This window comes from Lacerta agilis, chromosome 3, assembly GCF_009819535.1.
Source record: "Lacerta agilis isolate rLacAgi1 chromosome 3, rLacAgi1.pri, whole genome shotgun sequence".
NCBI lineage: Eukaryota > Metazoa > Chordata > Lepidosauria > Squamata > Lacertidae > Lacerta > Lacerta agilis.
This window is the reverse complement of record NC_046314.1, coordinates 110,609,686-110,630,919: the sequence shown is the minus strand read 5'-3', so window position 1 is coordinate 110,630,919 and position 21,234 is coordinate 110,609,686. Positions and strand designations below refer to the sequence as shown.

The 21,234-nt window shown below is 43.3% G+C and overlaps 2 protein-coding genes across 2 annotated transcripts; one reads left to right on the top strand and one right to left on the bottom strand.

The window, feature by feature from the left end:
• Positions 1-1,370: 1,370 nt before the first annotated feature.
• LOC117044405 lies at positions 1,371-8,101 on the top strand. Its single transcript, XM_033145142.1, has 6 exons — positions 1,371-1,613; positions 3,254-3,385; positions 5,059-5,217; positions 5,387-5,502; positions 6,392-6,497; positions 7,707-8,101. Exons 1-6 carry the CDS (start codon positions 1,419-1,421, stop codon positions 7,737-7,739), a joined length of 741 nt encoding a protein of 246 aa, XP_033001033.1. The 5' UTR covers positions 1,371-1,418; the 3' UTR covers positions 7,740-8,101.
• Positions 8,102-9,096: 995 nt separating this feature from the next.
• On the bottom strand, positions 9,097-19,762 carry PEX13 (peroxisomal biogenesis factor 13). Its single transcript, XM_033145141.1, has 4 exons — positions 19,656-19,762; positions 13,634-14,334; positions 10,624-10,749; positions 9,097-10,112 (listed from the first exon to the last, which is right to left on the bottom strand). The coding sequence occupies exons 1-4, from the start codon at positions 19,703-19,705 to the stop codon at positions 9,814-9,816; spliced, it is 1,176 nt and encodes a 391-aa protein (XP_033001032.1). The 5' UTR covers positions 19,706-19,762; the 3' UTR covers positions 9,097-9,813.
• Between the last annotated feature and the right edge of the window lie 1,472 nt (positions 19,763-21,234).

Below are 21,234 nucleotides of genomic sequence, written 5' to 3'. Positions count from 1 at the left end.
TATATATAATTATATGTATGATTTAATTTTATATATATAATCTAATCATATATAATATATAAATAATATATATTATATTATAATTATATTATACATAATGTTTATTTATTTATTAGATTTTGCTTACTAACCAATGTTGCTCCTCCTTACCCACACATCCACACAGCCCCTCAAAAAGCAAGCAACATAATTGAAATTGGCCACCAGATCCCATCGTCCCTGAGGCTGATAACCAGAGTTGTAATCCAATAAGCCGGATCACCTCATTTGTCTCCTGAGAAATCTCTATGTGGGACAAGAAGCTTCAGTTAGAACTGGATATGGAACAACTGATTGGTTCAAAATTGGGAAAGGAGTACGACAAGGCTGTATATTGTCTCCTTGCTTATTTAACTTATATGCAGAATTCATCATGCGAAAGGCTGGGCTGGATGAATCCCAAACAGGAATTAAGATTGCCGGAAAAAATATCAACAACCTCAGATATGCTGATGATACTACCTTGATGGCAGAAAGTGAGGAGGAATTAAAGAACCTTTTAATGAGGGTGAAAGAGGAGAGCGCAAAATATGGTCTGAAGCTCAACATCAAAAAAACTAAGATCGTGGCCACTGGTCCCATCACCTCCTGGCAAATAGAAGGGGAAGAAATGGAGGCAGTGAGAGATTTCACTTTCTTGAGTTCCATGATCACTGCAGATGGTGACAGCAGTCACAAAATTAGAAGACGCCTGCTTCTTGGGAGAAAAGCAATGACAAACCTAGACAGCATCTTAAAAAGCAAAGACATCACCTTGCCGACAAAGGTCCGTATAGTTAAAGCTATGGTTTTCCCAGTAGTAATGTACGGAAGTGAGAGCTGGACCATAAAGAAGGCTGATCGCCGAAAAATTGATGCTTTTGAATTATGGTGCTGGAGGAGACTCTTGAGAGTCCCATGGACTGCAAGAAGATCAAACCTATCCATTCTCAAAGAAATCAGCCCTGAGTGCTCACTAGAAGGACAGATCCTGAAGTTGAGGCTCCAGTACTTTGGCCACCTCATGAGAAGACTCCCTAGAAAAGACCCTGATGTTGGGAAAGATGGAGGGCACAAGGAGAAGGGGACGACAGAGGATGAGATGGTTGGACAGTGTTCTCGAAGCTACTAACATGAGTTTAGCCAAACTACGAGAGGCAGTGAAGGATAGGCGTGCCTGGCGTGCTCTGGTCCATGGGGTCACAAAGAGTCGGACACGACTGAACAACAACAACAACAAACATCTGGAGGGCACAGGTTCTCCATCTGTGCGCACTACAGTGTAACTGACAGAATGTTGTGAATATATTTGTTTTATCCATTTATACTGCACCTTTTAACATCTGTTTACTTTTCTACATATAGGTAAGCCTACCTGAGAGCTCTCAACAACAGAGATAATGACCCATAGGAAGTCCCAAGCTTTGAAAGTAAGAGGACGCGCCTTTAAAGACCATGAACCGTTCAGACATTGCAGTCCTGGATCACTTCTTACAGACAGGGCTATCAAACCAAGAGTTACACCTGGTACAGTCGGTGCGGCGGCAACTGGAAATCAAGAAACAAGAAGCCGGAAAGTTGGGAGCGACCCTATGGTAAGACAAAAAGTGCATGCGAGATTTCCCTTCTCCACTTAGAACATAACAACAAAATTAACTCACCCCTACGTGTCCCCTATAATTCACAACAACAGATGAGATAGATTAAAGCTGAAATCAACACAGGGTGATATATTTTGAAATAGTGACTGTTCTTTATTAGAATATTCTGGCACATTAAAAAAAAAACAAGAGGTGACATTGTGCATGTTTGTTGGTATACGTAGGATTTAAAAACGGAACCCAGTAATGTCAAGATGACCAAACATAGGCTATAATCAACAGGGAGCAATAAAATGGATTGAATCTGAAGAAAGGAGGTGTTTAAGGGCAAAGACGCCCTGAAAAGCCTTAGCAGTGCTTTTCTCTTTCCACCCTGGGTTAGCTGAAGATGCAATTACATTTTGCTGCCAACATAATTGCCACAAATCAGGTCTGGGAAACACGAAAGGAGTGCACAGAAAACGTCAGAAGACAGCTATATGGAAATTACATTTTCTGGCTGTTTGGTAAAAAAATGAATGAACAATGTCATGATTTCAGAGAACAGAGGAAGGGATTGTTACAGAATGGAGATGACAAATGATGAAGTTCCAAGCCAAAATAATAGACAAAAGAAAAACCTGCAAATCACCAGGTCTGGACGGCATCCACCTGGGAATTCTCGAGTAACTAAAATGTGAAATTGCTGGTCTTCTAACAAAAATATGTCAATTGCCCCTTGGATCAGCCTCCATACCAGAGAACTGGAAAGTAGCCAATGTAACACCAATTGCCCCTTGGATCAGCCTCCATACCAGAGAACTGGAAAGTAGCCAATGTAACACCAATTCTTAAGAAAGGATCCTGGGGAATCCTGGGAATTACAAGCCAGTTAGCTGAATGTCTGTCCCCAGAAAACTAGTGGAAAGTATTGTTAAACAGAAGATAAACAAGCACATAGAAGAGCAAGCCTTACTGAAGCAGAGCTAGTATGGCTTCTGCAAGGAAAAGTTCTGTCTCACAAACCTATTAGAATTCTTTGAGTGACAACAAGCATTTAGATCATAGCTGTCAGCTTTTCCCTTTTTTTAAGGGAAATTCCCTTATTCCAAATAGGATTCCTCGCAAGAAAAGGGAAAAGAGTTATGAGTGAGCAGTGATGTGGCCAGGTTTGCTGATGACCATTAATTTGTGTTCATGGTTGTTAAAACAAAGAGAGATTATGAAGAGCTCCGAAAAGATCTCTCCAAACTGAGAGAATGGGCAATAAAATGGCATATGCAATTTAGTGTAAAGAAGTGTAAAGTGATGCATGTTGGAGCAAAAAAAATCTTTAATTTCACGCACATGATCATGGGGTCTGAACTGGAGGTGACAGAACAGGAGCTATACCTTGGGGTCATAGTAGATAGCTCAATTAAAACTGTCAACGCAGTGTGCAGCAACCATGAAAGGGCAAATTTCATGCTAGAGATCACTAGGAAAGAAATTGAAAATAAAACTGCCAGTATCATAATGCTGTTATACAAACCTGCCGTGCAACCACATTTGTGCTCTTAATTTAGTTGTAACCACTAGGGGGCATGAAAACAATTTCTAGTTCATTTTGCATTTGTATTAACCATAATTCAACAAGCATCTTTATTATCAAACAGGCATCCTTGGGCGAAGAGAACAATTCTCTGGAAAAGTTTAATGCTCTGCAAAAGAAACACCTGCAGCTCAAAGGTATTCTAAAAGAAAAGGAGACATCGATATCAAGATTAACTAAAATAATAAAAGACCAGGTATTGTGAATTCAGATTTACTGATTTATGAGAGACTGAAGCGTTAAATCAAACCCATACAACATGTGACCCCGTCAAGCCAAATTTAGCCTAACCATCATGTATGGCAGGCAGCCCACCAGAGGCTCAATAATCCACTTTTCCTTGAGAAGACACAGCCAGTCTGAGGATTATATCTAAATAATGTATTTTCAAATACTTGTTTGTAACATTCATGTGTTGTAGTTTTGCTGCACATCTAAAACGTCTTGGGTTCTCAGATTTCATCTAAACATCATACTCTGAAATCCTGTGCACACTTCCCTAGGAGTAATTTCCATTTGAAGTTGATAGGACTTAACTGCGTAGACATGCATAGAATTGGACTGTTTATAGGCAGGACTTCCTCAATGACTCCCACAATTGTGGATTTCACTTCCCCAGAAGCTCTGCCTATCCTCTTCTATGTTGATCTTTAGATGTGGAGTGAAGACTTTGCTTCTAATAATGATTTTGTTGAAAATATGGAACCTCATTTGATAAACTTGGAAATGCATTAAAAAGTGTTGTGTTCTAGAGCCCCTTGTGTGCAGAGAAGGCACTTGTAAGCAGCACTCTGCAGGATTGCACCCTCCTGCTCTTAGGGTGAGGTGGGGGAAAGGAAACACTAATTAAACAATTAGCCCCACCCCTGAATTGATTTGGGGCTGAATCCAGGGCAGGGCAGGTGGTACCCAGGTTAGTGTCTGTGCATAGCTCTAACACAGACTACTCCATTCGCTTCAGGAGAACAAATCTGTGTGTACAAAGGAGTTTTCATTGCATTTACTTTTCTACAACAGCTTTTTCAGGCAAAGGAGATCCATGTGCAAGCCAGAGCCTGCAGAAAAAGAATATTGTTGCATGCACCCTAATCTCCGAGCAGTGAGACTCCTGGGGACCCAGGGTTCAGTTTCCTTGGAACAAAAGTCAATGAAGACTGTGGTGCCGTTAGGATATACGGTTTTGTAGACTTCTGTGTACAACCTGAGCATAGGGGAAGGGATCACAGCATTAACACTCTAATAGATCTTTCCTCTTCATAAACTTCCTAGAGATGACCTGCAAGGGGGCTTAGCCTTGGGTTCAACCCAGCCAAATCGAAAAACTAACTATCTTGGCCTTTAGTTCTCCTTCGGGCATTTACCCAGGTGCCTTCTCCCCTCCTGGAAGCATCAGCAGTTGCCACTATTGCAAAACCTCTCTTCTTAGAACTCTTTAAGACGCTGGTGAAGCCACCCAAGGAACTTGTTTGACCAGTACACCAGGTTTCATAATGTAGATTCAAACTTCACAGACGGAGATTCACGAGGCCTGGAAGGAACGCACAGATATAATCCGGACAGACTCCTCACCCTCCACAACCTATAACAATATGTATTTATTGGCCATCTGTCATGGACACTTTAGTTGAGATTCCTGCATTGCAGGGAGTTGGACTAGATGATCCTTGGGGGTCCCTTCCAACTCTATGATTCTATTATTGTAACTAGGATTAGTTACAGAAGCAGGAATGAAACTAGGACGTTGTTTTGAGGAAGGATTTGAAAGACTGAATAAGCAAATATAGGATTATAGTATAATTGGGTTGAATATTATTATTATTATTATTATTATTATTATTATTATTATTATTATTATTATTATTTTAACAGGCTACTGAGTATAGAACAGCAATAGAATTGGAAAAAGAACACCAGAAAGAGACTGAAAGGCGACTGGAAGAATCAGAACATTTAGTTAAGGAGCAGAGCCAGTTGCTCGATGAAACTGTAGCACATTACACAAAAATAATTCAGGAACAAGAAACACAGGTTTGTCACAAAGGAAAACAGGCATAATTTGTTGCTCGTTTTATTTAGATTACTATTATTTCATTCTAATACACATTAAAACCTTATCTGGAAAATAAACATTTTCACACTAAACTTATCCCTCAGTATTTAGTAATCACACTGCAATGTTGCTTGCTTCCTTTTGTAGCATGCAGAGCTGGTGCTTGAAATGAAAAAACAGAGTGAGGCTGATATAAGGCGCAGAGAAGAAAATATTCTCAAGATAAAGCAATATATTTCTGGTACCTTCCAAGAAAAATCCCGGTACGATGTTCAAATGTCTGAAAGCAGGATCTCCTCAAATGATTCTAATCTTGTAGATGTAACTTTTAACTAAGGCTGCCATCCCTTCTAACAGACTGTCTTTAATTGTATTGAAATCAATGGATTATTTAAGCAGCTTCTTTCTGTGCAGGGCAGCAGGCTAAGTTTTCTGCTCGTTCATTTATAGTATGGGGCATGAGTCTGTCATATAGCACTGGATTTACTGCTTATGGAACCTCAAACCTGCAGACTATTTATATGGCAGAATCAAAACTATATACAGTTCAAAGTATCATAAGATCACACATCAGCTGTTACACAGGGAAGCTCTTCATGAAGCATAAAATTAAGGATCTTCTTCATAAGAGGAGACTGAGAGGAGATCTAGCCATCTTCAAATATTTAAAGCAGCTGGAGACCCAAGTTTGGGAAACCCTGATCTAAAGGGTATCACATGGAGGATGGAGCAAGCTTGTTTTCTCCCGCTCCGGAGGGTATGATTTTACAGTGGTGCCCCGCTAGACGAAAATAATTCGTTCTACGGATTTTTTCGTCTAGCGGTTTTTTCGTCTAGCGAAGCGGCAATGACAGCCGCGCTCCGCTAAACGGAAAAAAAAGATGAAAATTTTTCGTCTTGCGAAGCAGCCCCATTGACTTTTTCGTCTTGCGGGGCAGCTTCCGCTAGACGAATGCCGTTCGTCTAGCGAGGCATTCGTCTAGCGGGGCGGCACTGTATTATCTGCTTGGTTACTGTGGAAAAAAGGATGCTGGGTTAGGAGGACCTTTGGTCCAAAAGGGCTTTTCTTAATAAATAACTCTATTATAACAATAAATGACTTGTCCTTACTGTAATGAAAGTGCCTCGTAGAATTTGTTTTCCTCCTTGCAGGGAACATCAGCAACAGACAGATGAACTCAGGAGAGAAATAAATAAATTCATGGAGAAATCACACATTCTCAAAACAAAACTTGAAAAAGAACTGAATGCAAAAAAGGTGAGAGAAGGAAAATGTGCTTGGGCACCTACTGCAATATTATTATTTTTTAAAAAAAAACCTTTCAAAGTAACAAAAAGTACCTTGTTATGCGGCAGCAATTTGTGTGTTGTTTGGCTAGGTTTCTCCTATGCATTTATGGAACTGATAAAACATTTTTTTTTACCAATAAGCAAATAATCAGTCTTGGAATTTGTGTTTTATTAGGCACGTACAAAACAGCATTTTGTGATTCCCTCAAGTTGCATTATTAACTTCAGAGTCGAGAGCAGCTTAATCTTAAGTGGCCTTTGTACTCTGCAACTCCAAAACCACCACCACCTTTGTACCCCTTTCCTGCTATTTCTCAATATAGCTGCATTCTGATGCCCCACACACAACAGGACACATTCCCTTATCTGTTCCACAGGTGTGATTAAAATAACATCCCCCACTCTCAAAAAAAGTCCACCCACCCATACAGCCATTTCCTCAATTTATAAGATTACAGAGTAGAAGGGAAACATCAAAACCACTTTTCTACCTGAAACGTTCCCATAGCCCCAGTTTCACTCAGTTGTATTGTGATTTCAGTGTGAATTTAAAACAAACAAACCAAGAGTGCTGCAGTCAAGTTTCAATGGCATTTAATAGATTCATCAAGGTTAATCCAACTGCATGATAAAAACCTTTAGTATATCTAGGTTGTTTACACCAATTTTCATTCTGGTTCCAATAAAACAAGCAGAGTCAAAGTGTCAGAGTCAAGGTCCGCTATACATATTTATCTATTGGAAGTTCGATATGCATAGATACGACAGTTTGTTAAGTATAGTTCAAGCAAGTATAAAGTAAGATAAAGACTGCAATTCAAGACTGCTTCCCAGGACAAGCCCCATCAAATTCAGTAGGACCTACTCCTCATACATTTAGGACCTGTCTGGAAGTTTAGTAAATCAATAATGAATCCTTTTTAAGCAAAACACTTTTCAACCTGCTGATTTTACTACAGTATTATCTGGAAAAAAAATAATCTGTAACATTTAGATCTCACGAAGTGTAAGACTAATGAAAATGTGGAACATTTTCCCACCACCAACACTAACCACTTTTATTTTTCAATAGGCTTAGGGTTTTTTTTGAGGGGGGGAGGGAAGCAAATTATTACATATGAAGATAACTTTCCTAGTACATTTCAGCCGCCCCATTTTTCCCCCTTTTTCTGTGCAGAGGGACTGCAAATCGAAAGAGATCAGTCCATAGTCATGCAAGCAACTTGGGTCAGGTGTGTATGCTTGTTCCAAGGCTTATTTCCCAGGATGGCCACTCCTAGGAGCTACGAGGCAAGATCTTGAGAGATGCCATATTTGCACTCAACCAGCGAAGAATCTGAAGTGCCCTTGGATTTCCATGTTGCGTAAACTGTCTTGTATGAGGTGCACAAGTGGTGTCTCTGTTTACCTAATCTTGTTTATGGGTTGTTACATACAGGGATTTTTTGCTTCCTGTGCTAATTGCTGTTTTATTATGATGGCAATTTAATGTATCTTGTGGTTGTTGTTTTTATATTGCTTGTTATTTTTGTGGCTGTAAGCCACCTTGGATTCCTTTTTGAAAACTGGCAGGATGTACGTTTTTTTCTTTTGAAATTAAAGTAAAATTTAAAAAATGCAGCTGGTCCACCCAGAAATCTCCTCCTGATTTCCCCTAACCCAGAGCAGCTATAACCTCACATGGTCACCAGAGGACAGAATAGGGTCAAATATTATTTGTACCTTTAATATCTCAGCGCACTAGTCAGTTATACTGTTAGAGAATTTAAACGGTTTTGCAAAACTACCTCCAGCAATGCTACTAGACCATAAAACTACCCTATTAAAACTGTTCACTACCATTCATTCTATTAATAAAATTGCTCAGAAAAGAGTGGAAGTGAAGGTTTCAAGAATTAATGTTTATAAGAAAGTTAATGGCTATGTAGTGAAAATTTAGGTACTCTATAGAAGGATTGTGATTTAAGATTGACAGAATCCAAGAGGCACATGTGTCAGACTCAGTATTTTATTTTAAAACAGTCTACAAAGATGAATATGCAGATGTGTCGCACTGGAAGTTCATAGCTGCTACGGAAATTGTAGAGCTCTGGTTTACCACTTTAAGGAATTGCAGCCTGAAATTAGTTTTATCAATTATCTCATCTTCCCAGAATCAACCTGGATTTTTATCTCACTATTCAGAATAGTGTGGCATCAATACAGTAGCAAACATGATTTCAGAAAACAAGTTTTATTTTCATGTCAGTCCAGCTTTGTAAAGTAACACCTCAACCTTTATAGAAGCAAAGTTTAGCATCCTTAGTAGAGCATATGCCAAAGGATGACTCACACCTGCAATTTTAAGGGACGAGAAAATCAGATTTATATATTACATTTACTAAACACTGAAGATGAGACTGCATGTAATAGTGGCAGATTTGGGTTTAAAACATACAGATCTGCTGTCACATGCAGTTTGAGCCTCAATGAGGTATTCTTGATAGATCAGCTTGCAGCTGACAGGAAAAAAGCAGAGCCGCAGATGTCACAAACTTGAACTGGAAGAAAAAGTGATGCAGTAGTTAAAGAGCAATTGCCTACTAGTCCAGGCAAAGAATGACATGGAGCTTCAAGCACAGAGGTCTAAGGCAGCACAAAGGAGCAGCTTTCAAAGCTCAGAGTAGAAAGCTTATCTATGAAAAGAGGACCAAGGACATGTCAGCTCACATCTTGGAACTACAATTAACTAGGCTTGCTGTCAGTTCTAAAGTGACTTCCATACAGAACTACTAACTTATGGAAGTATTAATTCACCTCCCCCATAAGGTTTCCTGACATCCCCATGAGCCAGAGATTCTTCATCTCACAAAAACTGGGTTTAAGGAGGGAAAGAAAACCAATCTTGCACTATGCGTGAAGACTTGGTGAAAACATGTTCTTTCTTGGAACCGTCACAATGACGCTGTATTCAGTCCCTGAGGAGGACTTCAAAGCAGACGGCTGCCTGGGGAACCTCTCAGCCCAGCTCCTTCCGTTGAATGGGACATGGTGCAGAGTCTCCTGCACTCCAAAACTCACCCACGCCTGAGATAATGAAATGGATGCTAGCCTGCTTAACACAACTGTTCAATGCCAAAAGAACCAAGCACAGGCTTAGACTGAAAACATCCTTCCCAATGACTCTACCAGGTGTGAACAGCAAGTACCTGGATACCGCCAACAACAGTGTTCAGCTACATCACTACTGAATGCCTACCCTACAGAATTACTGTGACCACCACAGGCTTACTTTGTTAAATGCATCAAAGGTCCTGTTTGTCTCCATCAAGTACAGCAGAGCTGGGTGCGACGGGAACTTTATTATTTTCTACAAAAACAGACTCAAAGGCAGCTTCTTGCTCTTCCAGGGTGTCGGCAGCTGTGGCTCCTTGGATCAAAGTGGCATTGCTGAGTGCCGGCTCATGCTCAGTAACCTTCTCCAGCTCTGCAGCTCGCTTTCCTTTCCTTTTGCCGAGTATTCGGACATAATTAGCTGGAACAAGTCCTGTTGTCTGGCCATCACGGCTGGCCAAGAGCCAGCCACGTATTTTGGGTTGTCGTTCTGGCAAGAAAAAAGAAAGACAGACATGAGTGGTTAGCAGAGGAACCCATGAACTGGACTGAGTTGTTGAAAGTATTTGGAGAATTCTGCAAAGACCAGTTTGTTTAGATTTTGTGTGACCTTCTCAAATCTTGAGATTTGAGTGAAAACCAATCTGAAGAGGACACTTGAGATGTAATGATAAATAGTTCAATGATCAAAGCAATGACTTTGAAATGTCAAGATTTCAAAAAGGACTAGCAAATGTCATTAACAGAAACAGTGAAGCGTGGCTTTTAGAAACTTCATACAATATATTAAACCAGTGAACTCCAGTCACATACCTCTAGTCTGAGTACATTGACACAAGTTATACAACTGCTCCCCGTTAGACAAACAAATTGCCCCCAAAGTTCTCAAACTTTCCCTTAACATACAGTTAGGTCGAGAGGGTAAATGTTCTTCTGTTTTCCTAGATACTGCACTGAAATATCTGTGGGTGGGAAATCACAATGAATCAAAACCATCTTACCTTTGGGCGCCAATTTTAGCATTTCGCCAGCACGGAAAGAAATTTCTTCTTCCGAAACAGCATTGAAATCATATTCTGCTCTCCCAACAACATGATCATCCTCTCCACTTGCCCAATTGCCGGAAACTGTTCCACAGAACAAGAGATAAACAAGTCAACATAACTCTGCTGGATCAGTACAGTCTCTTAGAAAACAATCTTTGAGAGTCAGTATGATGCAAGGGGTACAGGAAACCCAGTTCAATTCCCTACTCTGCTACACAGCTCATGAGCCAAGCTATCAACTTTCAGGCTGCCCTAATTCAAGACCCCTAGTTGTTGTGCCAAGGCTGAAACCTCTCAGACTTATAAGTAAGTTCAAAAGCTAACAGGAAAGCTCAAATGTACGCACACAACTGATGTATGTCATTTGTGAGCTACAAAGAAAGAAGTTTTTGTAAGTGGTTGCTTGGAGGCAATCTCAAAAGGCTTTCCAAACCTTACTGAACCCCTTAGCAGAAGGCCAGGGTACACACAAATTAAAATGCTTTACTTGATCGGTTAAAGTCAGCCCATGATATGTACTGGTATGTGCTATACTGAAGTGTTTTACACCTTCAAAGCCTTTTTCCAGCACTGCCCAAAATTCTCAGAATGGCTCTGCTTGGCATGCAAGGCATTTCAAATTTCAGAGTGCTCACACTGAACATTCACTAGACATTGGAACATGTTCTAAACTCCCTTTTCATTATACTGGTACATAAAAGCAAGATTTGTTCCTCCCTCCCTCCTTGAAGCTGAAATTAGGGAAGCACAGTATCTAAACTTGCTCTTCTCACCCTCCTTTAGAATCCCTTGGCAGGAGCCACATACAACACCAAGCATATCAATGTGGACTTGGAATAGAGTGGGACATGCAAGACCTGAGGTTAGATTCTCTGTTCAGCCATGAAAGTAGCTGACAGCTGAACTACAAATTCCCAGTCCAGTCTTTGCCATCGCTGAGCAAAGTGCAATGCAATGACATCTCCAGTTATGAGATCAGGTTGAAAACGGTGCCTTCCTAGATTATGAGAAATGCCACGGGTATTAAGAGAGGATGGCATCAAATGTTTTTGGTTTCTATAAACTCAAGCGTATTGCTGGCAATAGACAACTTGCTTCAAACTTAAAACAAGACAAACACAAAAGCAAGCAAGAATACAAAACCTAAGTAAAGTGTTGCTTTTAAAATAAATTGCAATTAAGTGTTTGCAATAGGCAGGATCGTTGATGGAGAATATTTGTTGATGAATATTGTCCTTTGTTTGCATGGCTGGTTGGAGGGGGCAGAGCTTTTGTTTCAGGATGCTGGTAAGAGAATAAGGTGAACTCACTCACTGCAGAAAACCAGAGAGGCCAGTCACGTTATAATGCATTCCTGTTCTGAGACAAATCAATTCTACCCTTGGTGTGGGGTGTAAAGAGCATCTAAGCACCAGGTAAAAGCCGAGCTTAACACTTAATGTGCTTGCCATTTGGTTTGAGGCAAAAGGCCCTATTTCGCTTTATTTTATTGTTATTTCACTTCCCCTTTGGCTACTGTCCAAGGCGGTAGAGCTCTGCAGTAATATATGTGTCACAGATTTCTTCAGAACCTCAGCTTGCTATCATTTCCCCCATCTGCCTCCCACATAAACCATTATTAATCCTACCTACAATCACACAAAAAAATCCCCTTCTCCCACACAACATGAAGATCAGACCGTGTTATTACTGAATTCCTGATTATTATTAGCATGCTTTTATAATACAGGTTGTTAAGTTGTATCTCTGTTTTTATTATGCTGCTTCCTTTTCCCCCCTGCTGTATATTTGCATACTGCTTAAAGAGATGCTTAAATATGACGCAGCTTAGATGTTTTTAAATAAAGTGAATGTATGTCAGGGGTAGGCAACCTAAGGCCCATGGGCCACAAGCGGCCCACGGTGGTCATTTAACCAGCCCATGAGCCGCCCCCCAAACCGAGCCGCCTGCTCGGCAAGTCCCCACACGCTGTGCTAAACAGGTGCAGAAGGATCCCTGCTGGAGTGAACCGGCTCAGGTGAGGAAAACCTTGCCGATCCCTGATGTATGCTAAACCAGGGTTTCCCACGTGAAGCAGGTTTGTCAAATGCTGGTTAGCCTCACTGCAATACAACAATGACTTATGGATAAGGCGGAAAAGGGAGGGGAGGGTAAAATCCAGGCTGAAGAGGGCAGAAAGGGGTGTTTGAAACTCGGTTGGCTCTCAATTTGCTGCTTGCCTGGTCTCCTGTGGCAAATGAGTATCCCAGGTGAAGAAACAGGTGAGCAAGAGAGGCAATTCTTTACTGGGCCAAGGTCTGTAGCCAGACAAGCCACTAACTTTTGTGGACCCATCTGGAAGGCTGCTAGTAACTACTGTGGACTTGCTTGTAACACTGTCATGTACACTAGGGCTGAGCGATAGATCAACATATCGTCCAAAACCAGTTTGAAGTCCATATCGTTATACTGTGGAACCTCGGGTTACGTTACCCTTGGGTAATGTAAACTTTGGGTTGCAAAAGCGGCAAACCTGGAAGTGTTTTGCCGCATGCGCAGAAGCGTCCTCTCCGGTTGCGAAAACTTCAGGATACGGCTGAACCTCATTCGCAACCGGAGGTACCGCTGTATCAGTTTCATAATTTTTGACCTGACAATGTATTGTGAATCATGATATGTGTGTGTACACGCTATGCAAAAATCAACGTGGGAAAAACCGTGAAGCCAGCCAATGCTTCTCTCCATAGACGATGGAAATATTTTTGAGAAGGAATGATAACACACAAGCTTGCTTTGCACATTAGAAAATGTAATTCACCAAAAACCTGCGAAACACCTGGGCAAAGTTCAGGCTGCCTTCATAGTCATTCATTGAAACCTGATTCTGGGTTGCCACTTGCTTGCTTTACCCCACAGCCCAGCAGCATAGGCTGGGAAATACTGGTTAAAGTGCTTGGATCCCCACAATCACAACAACTCCTTTACCTGTTTCGTCTTCAGTGTAGGTGGACAGCAGCTTCCAAATGAGGTAGGGACCCCCAAGAACAACGGCAAAGAATAGGAAAATTGGCCAGGATTTTGCAGAGTTGGCTGCCCTTTCCTCGGGGCTAGCGCAGGCCACAGTCCCTTCACTTTCTGCCCACAAATCATCATTTTCAGAATTCTTTCTCAGACCCAGCAACCGCTGCAGCCGCCTGTAAAGGTACCGTATAGTTCTGACCAAGGCAAAAGCCGAAAACACCTTGGTGAAGTGGATCTTGAGCCGGGAGAAGTGGTTGGCTACATCCAAGACGGCTCGGAAGCTGTTGTAGACCGCCGAAAAGGTAGCGTCCATCATCATGCTGACCGAGGCGAAGGCGTGCACGATGCTTTCGATGGACTGGAACGCGCCGCGGCTGCTCTCCTCGGCCTGCTGCACAAACCGGCTGGTGGGAACGTCGTCCATCCGAAACCGGTTGTAGCCCATGCCGCCATATCCGTAGCTGTAAGGGCTGTAGCTTCCGTAGAAGGAATTCCCGTACGTGCCGTAGCCTGAGCTGAAGGGGCTGCTGTACGAAGAAGGCCTGAAAGAGCTCAGGGCCGTGCTCCCAGTCTGCTGCGATGGCCTTGGCAAAATGGGAGGGGGCACGCGGGTGAGGGTGGGCTGCCCGGGCCGCGTCAGCTGACTAACTCCCACATCTGGAGATCTAAAATGCACAAGTTCAATGTTAGCACACGGGACGGTTTTATGCTAAAAAATAATCCCTCATCCCACACTCCTTCCAAACAGTGTGTACACTTAGCAGTTGACATTAATTATGCCTATGTGCAGCTCTTTGGACCCAGGTTCAGGCATCACTAAAACACTAGACTTAAAAAAAACCAAAACACCCACACACTGATCCTCTGCTCTGGTTTTTGACTCAATAAAAATGTTGAATCTGAATAGACAGTTCATATTTAACAAAGACTGTGGTTCAGCTGTGCTGAACCAATGTTGGTAGGGATGGACATTCAACAGAAGCAGAATGGCAACATCTATATTAGGACCAATTCATGAAGTTTTATTAGTCTGTCCTAATAAAGGGTTCACCTAACAGTTGTTTTGGGATGAATACTTCTCAGCTGAATGTGCATGAGCTGCTGTGAGGCAGAGAGAGGATGTCTGCTGGGTAGGAAATGCCTCCTTAAGAGAGCAAGAGGTTCCAGCTTTTTAAAAGGGAGCTGTTAACAAGGACACTTCTGAAAATAGCAAGCCTATGGCAAACAGCCCCTTCCGAAGCAAAGTGCTTGAAAAAGTGGTTGTTGGCCAGCTCCGGGTGGTCTTGGGTGAAGATGGTTTCCTTTATCCATTCCAACTGGGATTTAGGTCTGAAGTTGGAACAGAAATTGTCTTTAGTCACCCGGTGGGGCATGTTACCGATATGCCCTGCCTTGCTGTTATCTGGGTGTACCCCTTTAGCCCCATGACTCCTAAAGCTTCACTCTGCATATGGTTGCGCAAAGCAAGGGGCATATTGAAAGCCTGACAACGGAATTGAGCAGTGGTGCTCCACAGTGGTCCATTTCTATTGGAATTATGCTTAGCCTCTGTGCCTATGAGGTTTAAGGACTCCGGGCGCACTCAAATCCTTTCGCAAACAGCCATCACAAATGCGTGCCTTCTATCAATGCATCATGCAACAGCCCTGAGGAGGAGAACAGCATCTCTACCTGTAGAGAATCAACAGTCACTGTGGAACCCCACACCCAAGCCTGCACATGAAACACCAGTGGTAAGCCTAAAAGGACATACATGACACACAAAGGAATAAATCCTAAAATGCATTTCCGAACTTGCAGCAGGGATAGCCGAAGAGGGACATTCAAGTCCTTTACTGCTTGTGTATTGGTGCATTTCTTCTTTCGGCGACCTTTGGTCTATTTGGAGAAACTAGAAGTATGCCAATTCTGCAGCCTTTTTTGACTTGGCCTCTCCCTTGTTATCAGCCTTTTCAGCCCTCCCCTCAAATGTCTGTAACACAGACACCTGCTAACCGATTTGCAAACAGGCAACTTATTGCCTCACTGGAGGATTCAAAAGGTCAGAGGAAGGTGTGGCAGAAATGGCAAAGAACCTGTTGTGGGTGCCAACACGCCTGGGGAAAGATCTGAAAGTCTGGGTGAAAACTGAGCTTTTAAGAAGGAAGTGGGCTACAACTGAGTCTATTTGCAATTTTGCTTGTACAAAACTAAGGCACTTTGTTTTAAATGTAATAAATATGCCAAGCTAACGGCCATAAACGTATCTTGTGGCATTCTAACACAAAGCAGGTTACTCTACATGCAGCAAAATAAAAGCAGCCAAGGGGCTAGAAACGCCCCTGACACCAGAGGGAGGTGATACACCTTTGCAAGCTGTCAGAGGCTTTCTTCTCCATTACATCACTGGGCTGGGGGCAGAAGTCCCCTTCCTACTAGCCCTGCGCTGCAATGGGGAGGAAAGGAAATGCTTTTCCTCTCCTCCCTTGAACAATACCTGAAGATCAAGACAGAGCTGTTTCCCTCCCACCCCCATACTGGTGGAGATGAGAGGAGATCTAATGCTGACTCTTGATCTTCAGGGACTGGTTCAAAGTGGCACAATACTCTTTTCTGCTTTTCACTTGGGAGTAGGTTTCACTGAACCCTGTGCGACTTCTTTCTCAAGTAAACAGATGCAGGTCCAGGTCCTCTGAGTGACTGTATACAACAGGACAATTTCAAGTCGGAGGCTAGAGCTGCAGGTTTGTGTCAAAGGTTAATTGCGAAACTGCCAATCTCCTCTGCCGTCTCTGCCCATGCAGATTACACAGCACGTGGCTGAAACCAGAAACAAATCTAGGCTGCAACTCCCAAATGGCCTGGAAGAGGCAGAGGACTAATATCAGCAGGGACAGACTGATTGGACAGCCTTGGACCTGGGTTCGTAACTGAGGTCTCAGTTGATGCGCTGGATTGCTATTTGGGCAAAAAAGTGGTCTCTTAATCCAAATTGCACACTGTATAAAATGGGAATGGTACCACCCTGTAAACAGGTCCATGACATTTCCTTGCTCACAAGTAGCCAGCCTGCCCAGACATACTATGTCAGTGATACACAGCCTAAAAGAGCCTTAAGTTTCCTTGCTAGTGGACACAGCAGGAAGACAGGTATTTGCAAATCTGGAATGATAAACTACATCACAGGATAGTTAATAACTTTGCAGTCCCAACAGCAATTCTTGGTGTCTGGAACTCCAGGAACTTTCCTTCAGTAGCTGTTTTGACTGCCAATGTCAAATTAGCCAATTAGCACCCACTTCCTATTTTACAAAATGATCATGAGGAAGCTGTTTCTGCATATCAAGCAGTAAGCTTACAGGAAGTCCCAATGTGACTTGTGTTTACTTTTACATGGCTCCTGAGATCTCGTTATGCTGCTAGAAAATATATTTCCAGATCAAATGTACGCACTTATCCAGAAGTCAAGTCCTACTGAGTTTAGCTTCCTCCTACATGTAGGCAGGACCACAACATATGTGGGTATGGTATGCAACACTAATCTGCCGGGAGTAGGGAGTAATGCTAACCACTTTGGAACTCCTGTGCCAACACACCCATTTTGTTGGGAAAGGCGAGGGAGGTGGGGAAGCATGTCAGACCAACACTAAATTGCAGCAGAACACAAGCGACAACTTGCTGCTGATTCACTGAGAAAATTTCCATGAGCTCCGGCATGGAGCAAAATTCAAGGCTTTCAGTAACACCAAGGCCTTGTGGTGTGTAAATGTGAAAAGGATCTAGGGGTCTTGGTGGACCACAAGCTTAACATGATGCTGAAAAAAAGTGAATGCTATTCTAGGCTGCATCAACAGGAATATATTGTCCAGATCAAGGGAAGTAATAGTACCAGTCTATTCTGCCTTAGTCACACCACTCTTGGAATACGGTGTCCAATTCTGGGCACCACAATTTAAGAAGTATGTTGACAAGCTAGAAGGTGTGCAGAGGAGAGCATCCAAGATGATCAAGGGCCTGGAAACTAAGCCTTATGAGGGGTGCTTGAAGGAGCTGGGTATGTTTTGCCTGGAAAAGAGGAGATTGAGAGGAGATAGGATAGCCATCTTCAAATATCATAGGGGCTGTCACGTGGAGGAGGGACCATGCTTGTTTTCTCCTGCTCTGTAGGGTAGGACTCGAATCAATGGCTTTAAGTTGCAAGAAAGGAGATTGTGATGAAACATTCGGAAAAGCTTTCTGACAGCAAGAGTGGAACAGACTCCCAGGAGAGGTGGTGGACCCTCCTTCCTTGGAGGTTTTAAGCAGAGGTTGAATGGCTATCTATCATGGATGCTTTAGCAGAGATTCCTACATTGCAGGGGGTTGGACTAGATGACCCTTGGGGTACCTCACCAACTCTAAGATTCTATGATAAAGAAAAATCAAAATAATCAATAAAAGGGGTATGATGTGGGACAATACCACGTTGCAAAACACACTATCATTTTACCCTTCAATTCCAGTTTATAGGATACATCCTAGCACTGAGTCCTAAGATTTCTGAAAAGGATTTGAAGAATTCAAATTTCCAAAGGGGTAATCTGTATGGAGCTTTATCCAACATATCCCAACATTTGTCCAAACACACACTCTCACACTTATCTTTCTTGTAAAATGAGTACACAATTCAGAGTCCAAGGTGAGGATAGCATAAACTGAATACAAACATCATCATCATAACCATTATTCACATAGCTCCTAAAACATTGGGTGGCATCCCAAAACAGAGCATAAAGTGAAATCTTCCAAAAATAATAGCAATGAAAAACAAGCATGTGAGCTTTCCCCAAGCCCCTTCATGTTATTAATGTCACTGACAGCACCAGACAGGTGAGGGATAATATCTTCCCTATTTTGTGTGTGTGTGTGTGTGTGTGTGTGTGTATTATAGTGGGTGCCTATGCAGGAAACTGGCCCTGGATAGGGGAGAAGACAAGAGAGGAAACAGTCCTCCTTAGCAGTTTATAAAGCAATTATTTATGAAAGAGGTGTGAGGTGGGGGAATCTGCCTCCCCCTTGAAGAGGGGAGCAAGAAGGGAAAGGCTGAATTTATGGGGTGGGGAGAGAATGTTTCCCCATTAAGGGGAGGAGGAGAAAGAGGGTTGTTGCTCTTCCCTGCCCCCAAAGTGTGTGAGAAAAAAAGAAAAGGGGGCCAGTTTGCTGAAGACACCCCTTATGAACAGAACATTGCTTAGCTTATTTTGGGGCTGCTATTTTGTTGTTAAAATTGTTTTACAGATCATAAATGCTGCATTGATTTATTAATCTTATAACACGACTTTTGCTTCAATTGTGACGTTCAGCCTGTTTTTAAGATGTTGTTAGCCGTGTTTTATGGGCTGCAATTGTCTCACGGACGATGTTAATTATTCTACGCTATTTATGCTGCTTTTGTGATGTTCTATCGTGTTGTTATTCTTAATATCGTTTGTAAGCCGCTTTGCGATTCATTTGAATGAAAAGTGGCATATCAGATACGGGGGGGAGGGGTGATATTTCCCCATGGAAGGGGGGGGAGGAAGAGAAATAATAGAATCGTAGAGTTGGAAGGGACCCTGGCGGTCATCTAGTCCAACCCCCTGCAATGTAGGAATCCCGTGTTGGTGGGGTGGAAAAGAAACCCCTTATCCCCACCCAAGACTGAAAAGGGCTGAAATGATGAAACCCGGTAGGGGGCTCAGGGAAGAAGGTTGGGGGGGGATGATTCCCTGGAGCCCCGGAACCTGTTTGTTTTGTGTTCCCTCCTCCCCCAGCCTTGGCCACTCCACGACTTTGGAGGAGTGTGGCCCCTGAGCATGTACAGAATGCCTCCCCCCCACCTCCGCCACACTCCTCGGGGCGTGAAGTGAGCCCCGGAACCTATTAATAGCCATAAACCGATGAGAAGGGAATGGCGGCGGCGGCAGCTCCGCGGCGGGGCCCTCCCGCCTTCCCTCCCCACACAAGCGCCCCCCTCAGCCACACTCACAGCCTCCGGTTCTCCCAGGGCTTCGGGGGCGGCGGTTGGTTGGCCGCCATCGTCTCGCGGCGGCGCCTCCTCCTCCTCCTCACCGGACCTTCGCCCAGTCTTGGCTGTCTCCGGAGGCGAGCGCCGAGCTGTCGGTCCCGCCTGGGACGCGGCCCCGCCCCCTTCTCAGGCGACGCGTGGAGCTCGGGGATCGACCGTCTCTGGCTGCGTCGGCGGCGTGGCCCCGCGCACGTGCGGGCTCGAGCTCAAAGAGGTGCGCGCGGAAGGAAGCCGGGCGAAAGCAAAGGAAAGCAATCGCCCCCGCTTGGCCACCAAACAAAATAGAAAATTCTTTCCAGTAGCACCTTAGAGACCAACTGAGTTTGTTCTTGGTATGAGCTTTCGTGTGCATGCACACTTCTTCAGATACCACGTTTTTGCACGTTTTCCCAGGGCCGGATTTACGTATAAGCTAAACAAAACAAGATATAGCTTAGGACCCCACTCTTGCCCCCCCCCAAAAAAAATTAAAGGGGGGGGAGTTGGATGTATATTTCCAAAATGTAAGATAAAAAAAGAAATAAAATAAAACCTAAAATTACCATGTAGCATATATTCAACACAAAAAACAGCGACAATTTGTTGTTGACAAAGGACAGCTGAAACAAAATAAAAATTTCTTTCCAGTAGCACCTTAGAGACCAACTAAGTTTGTTCTTGGTATGAGCTTTCGTGTTCATGCACACTTCTTCAGATACACTGAAACAGAAGTCACCAGATCAGACATGTCCACAGCTGGACATTTAAAGGGCCCCATTACCTTCTTTAGCTTAGGGCCTCATCCATAGCTGTCAACCTTTCCCTTTTCTTGCGAGGAGTCCTATTTGGAATAAGGGAATTTCCCTTTAAAAAAAGGAAAAGTTGACAGCTATGGCCTCATCAAACCTAAATCCGTTTTCCTGATGTTTTAGCCGATTTTAATGTGTGTGTCTTTTTAAATGTTTTTCTTCCACCACCGCGCATCAAATGTCCCGTTTTTGTCTTTTGAATTATTCAAAGTTTATTCAGATTGTTAGCTATTGCCATTTAATGGGGTTCGACGCCTGAGTTCTGGAGCTCAGGCTCAGCCAACATGGAACAGGGTCTTCCAACGAAGCCTATAGTTGCTTTGTTTCGTTTTTATTGCGGGAGGGGCGACAATATGTTTTTCCAAAGCACGGTCACGACGGAAAACCACCCTCCGCCGAGCCTCTTCCCCTCCCGGGTTCCTTACAGCTGCCTCCTTGGATCCGCACGTGGCGCTTAGAACGGCTGTTGTGATCCGGAAGTATAGGTCGGAAAGCCTTAGAGGCTTGGTACCCTATGGGCTCGACGGGAGGCCGCCGCAGCTTGGAGGCGGAACTCTTATTTCTGGGAGGCTGTTTCCTTTTCTCTCCCCTTTGTCTTCCTACGAGAGCGGAACTCATTGGTGCGCGGACCGAGGGTGCAACGGGTGAATGGTTCCCCCACAGCCTTTTTTATGTTTGGCAAGCGAAAAGAGGCAGCCGACCTGGAAAATAACCTCGGCTTGTTAGGATTGGTGGGGTGGGGGATTCTTTAA

Coding starts and splice junctions, on each gene's coding strand:
- LOC117044405 (XM_033145142.1), top strand. CDS start 1,419: ATGACCCATAGGAAGTCCCAAGCTTTGAAAGTAAGAGGACGCGCCTTT. Junction 3,386..5,058: donor CTAAAATAATAAAAGACCAG/GTATTGTGAATT, acceptor TTATTTTAACAG/GCTACTGAGTATAGAACAGC. Junction 5,503..6,391: donor ACCTTCCAAGAAAAATCCCG/GTACGATGTTCA, acceptor TCCTCCTTGCAG/GGAACATCAGCAACAGACAG.
- PEX13 (XM_033145141.1), bottom strand. CDS start 19,705: ATGGCGGCCAACCAACCGCCGCCCCCGAAGCCCTGGGAGAACCGGAGG. Junction 14,335..19,655: donor CCCTGGGAGAACCGGAGGCT/GTGAGTGTGGCT, acceptor TGTGCATTTTAG/ATCTCCAGATGTGGGAGTTA. Junction 10,750..13,633: donor CTACACTGAAGACGAAACAG/GTAAAGGAGTTG, acceptor TCTGTGGAACAG/TTTCCGGCAATTGGGCAAGT.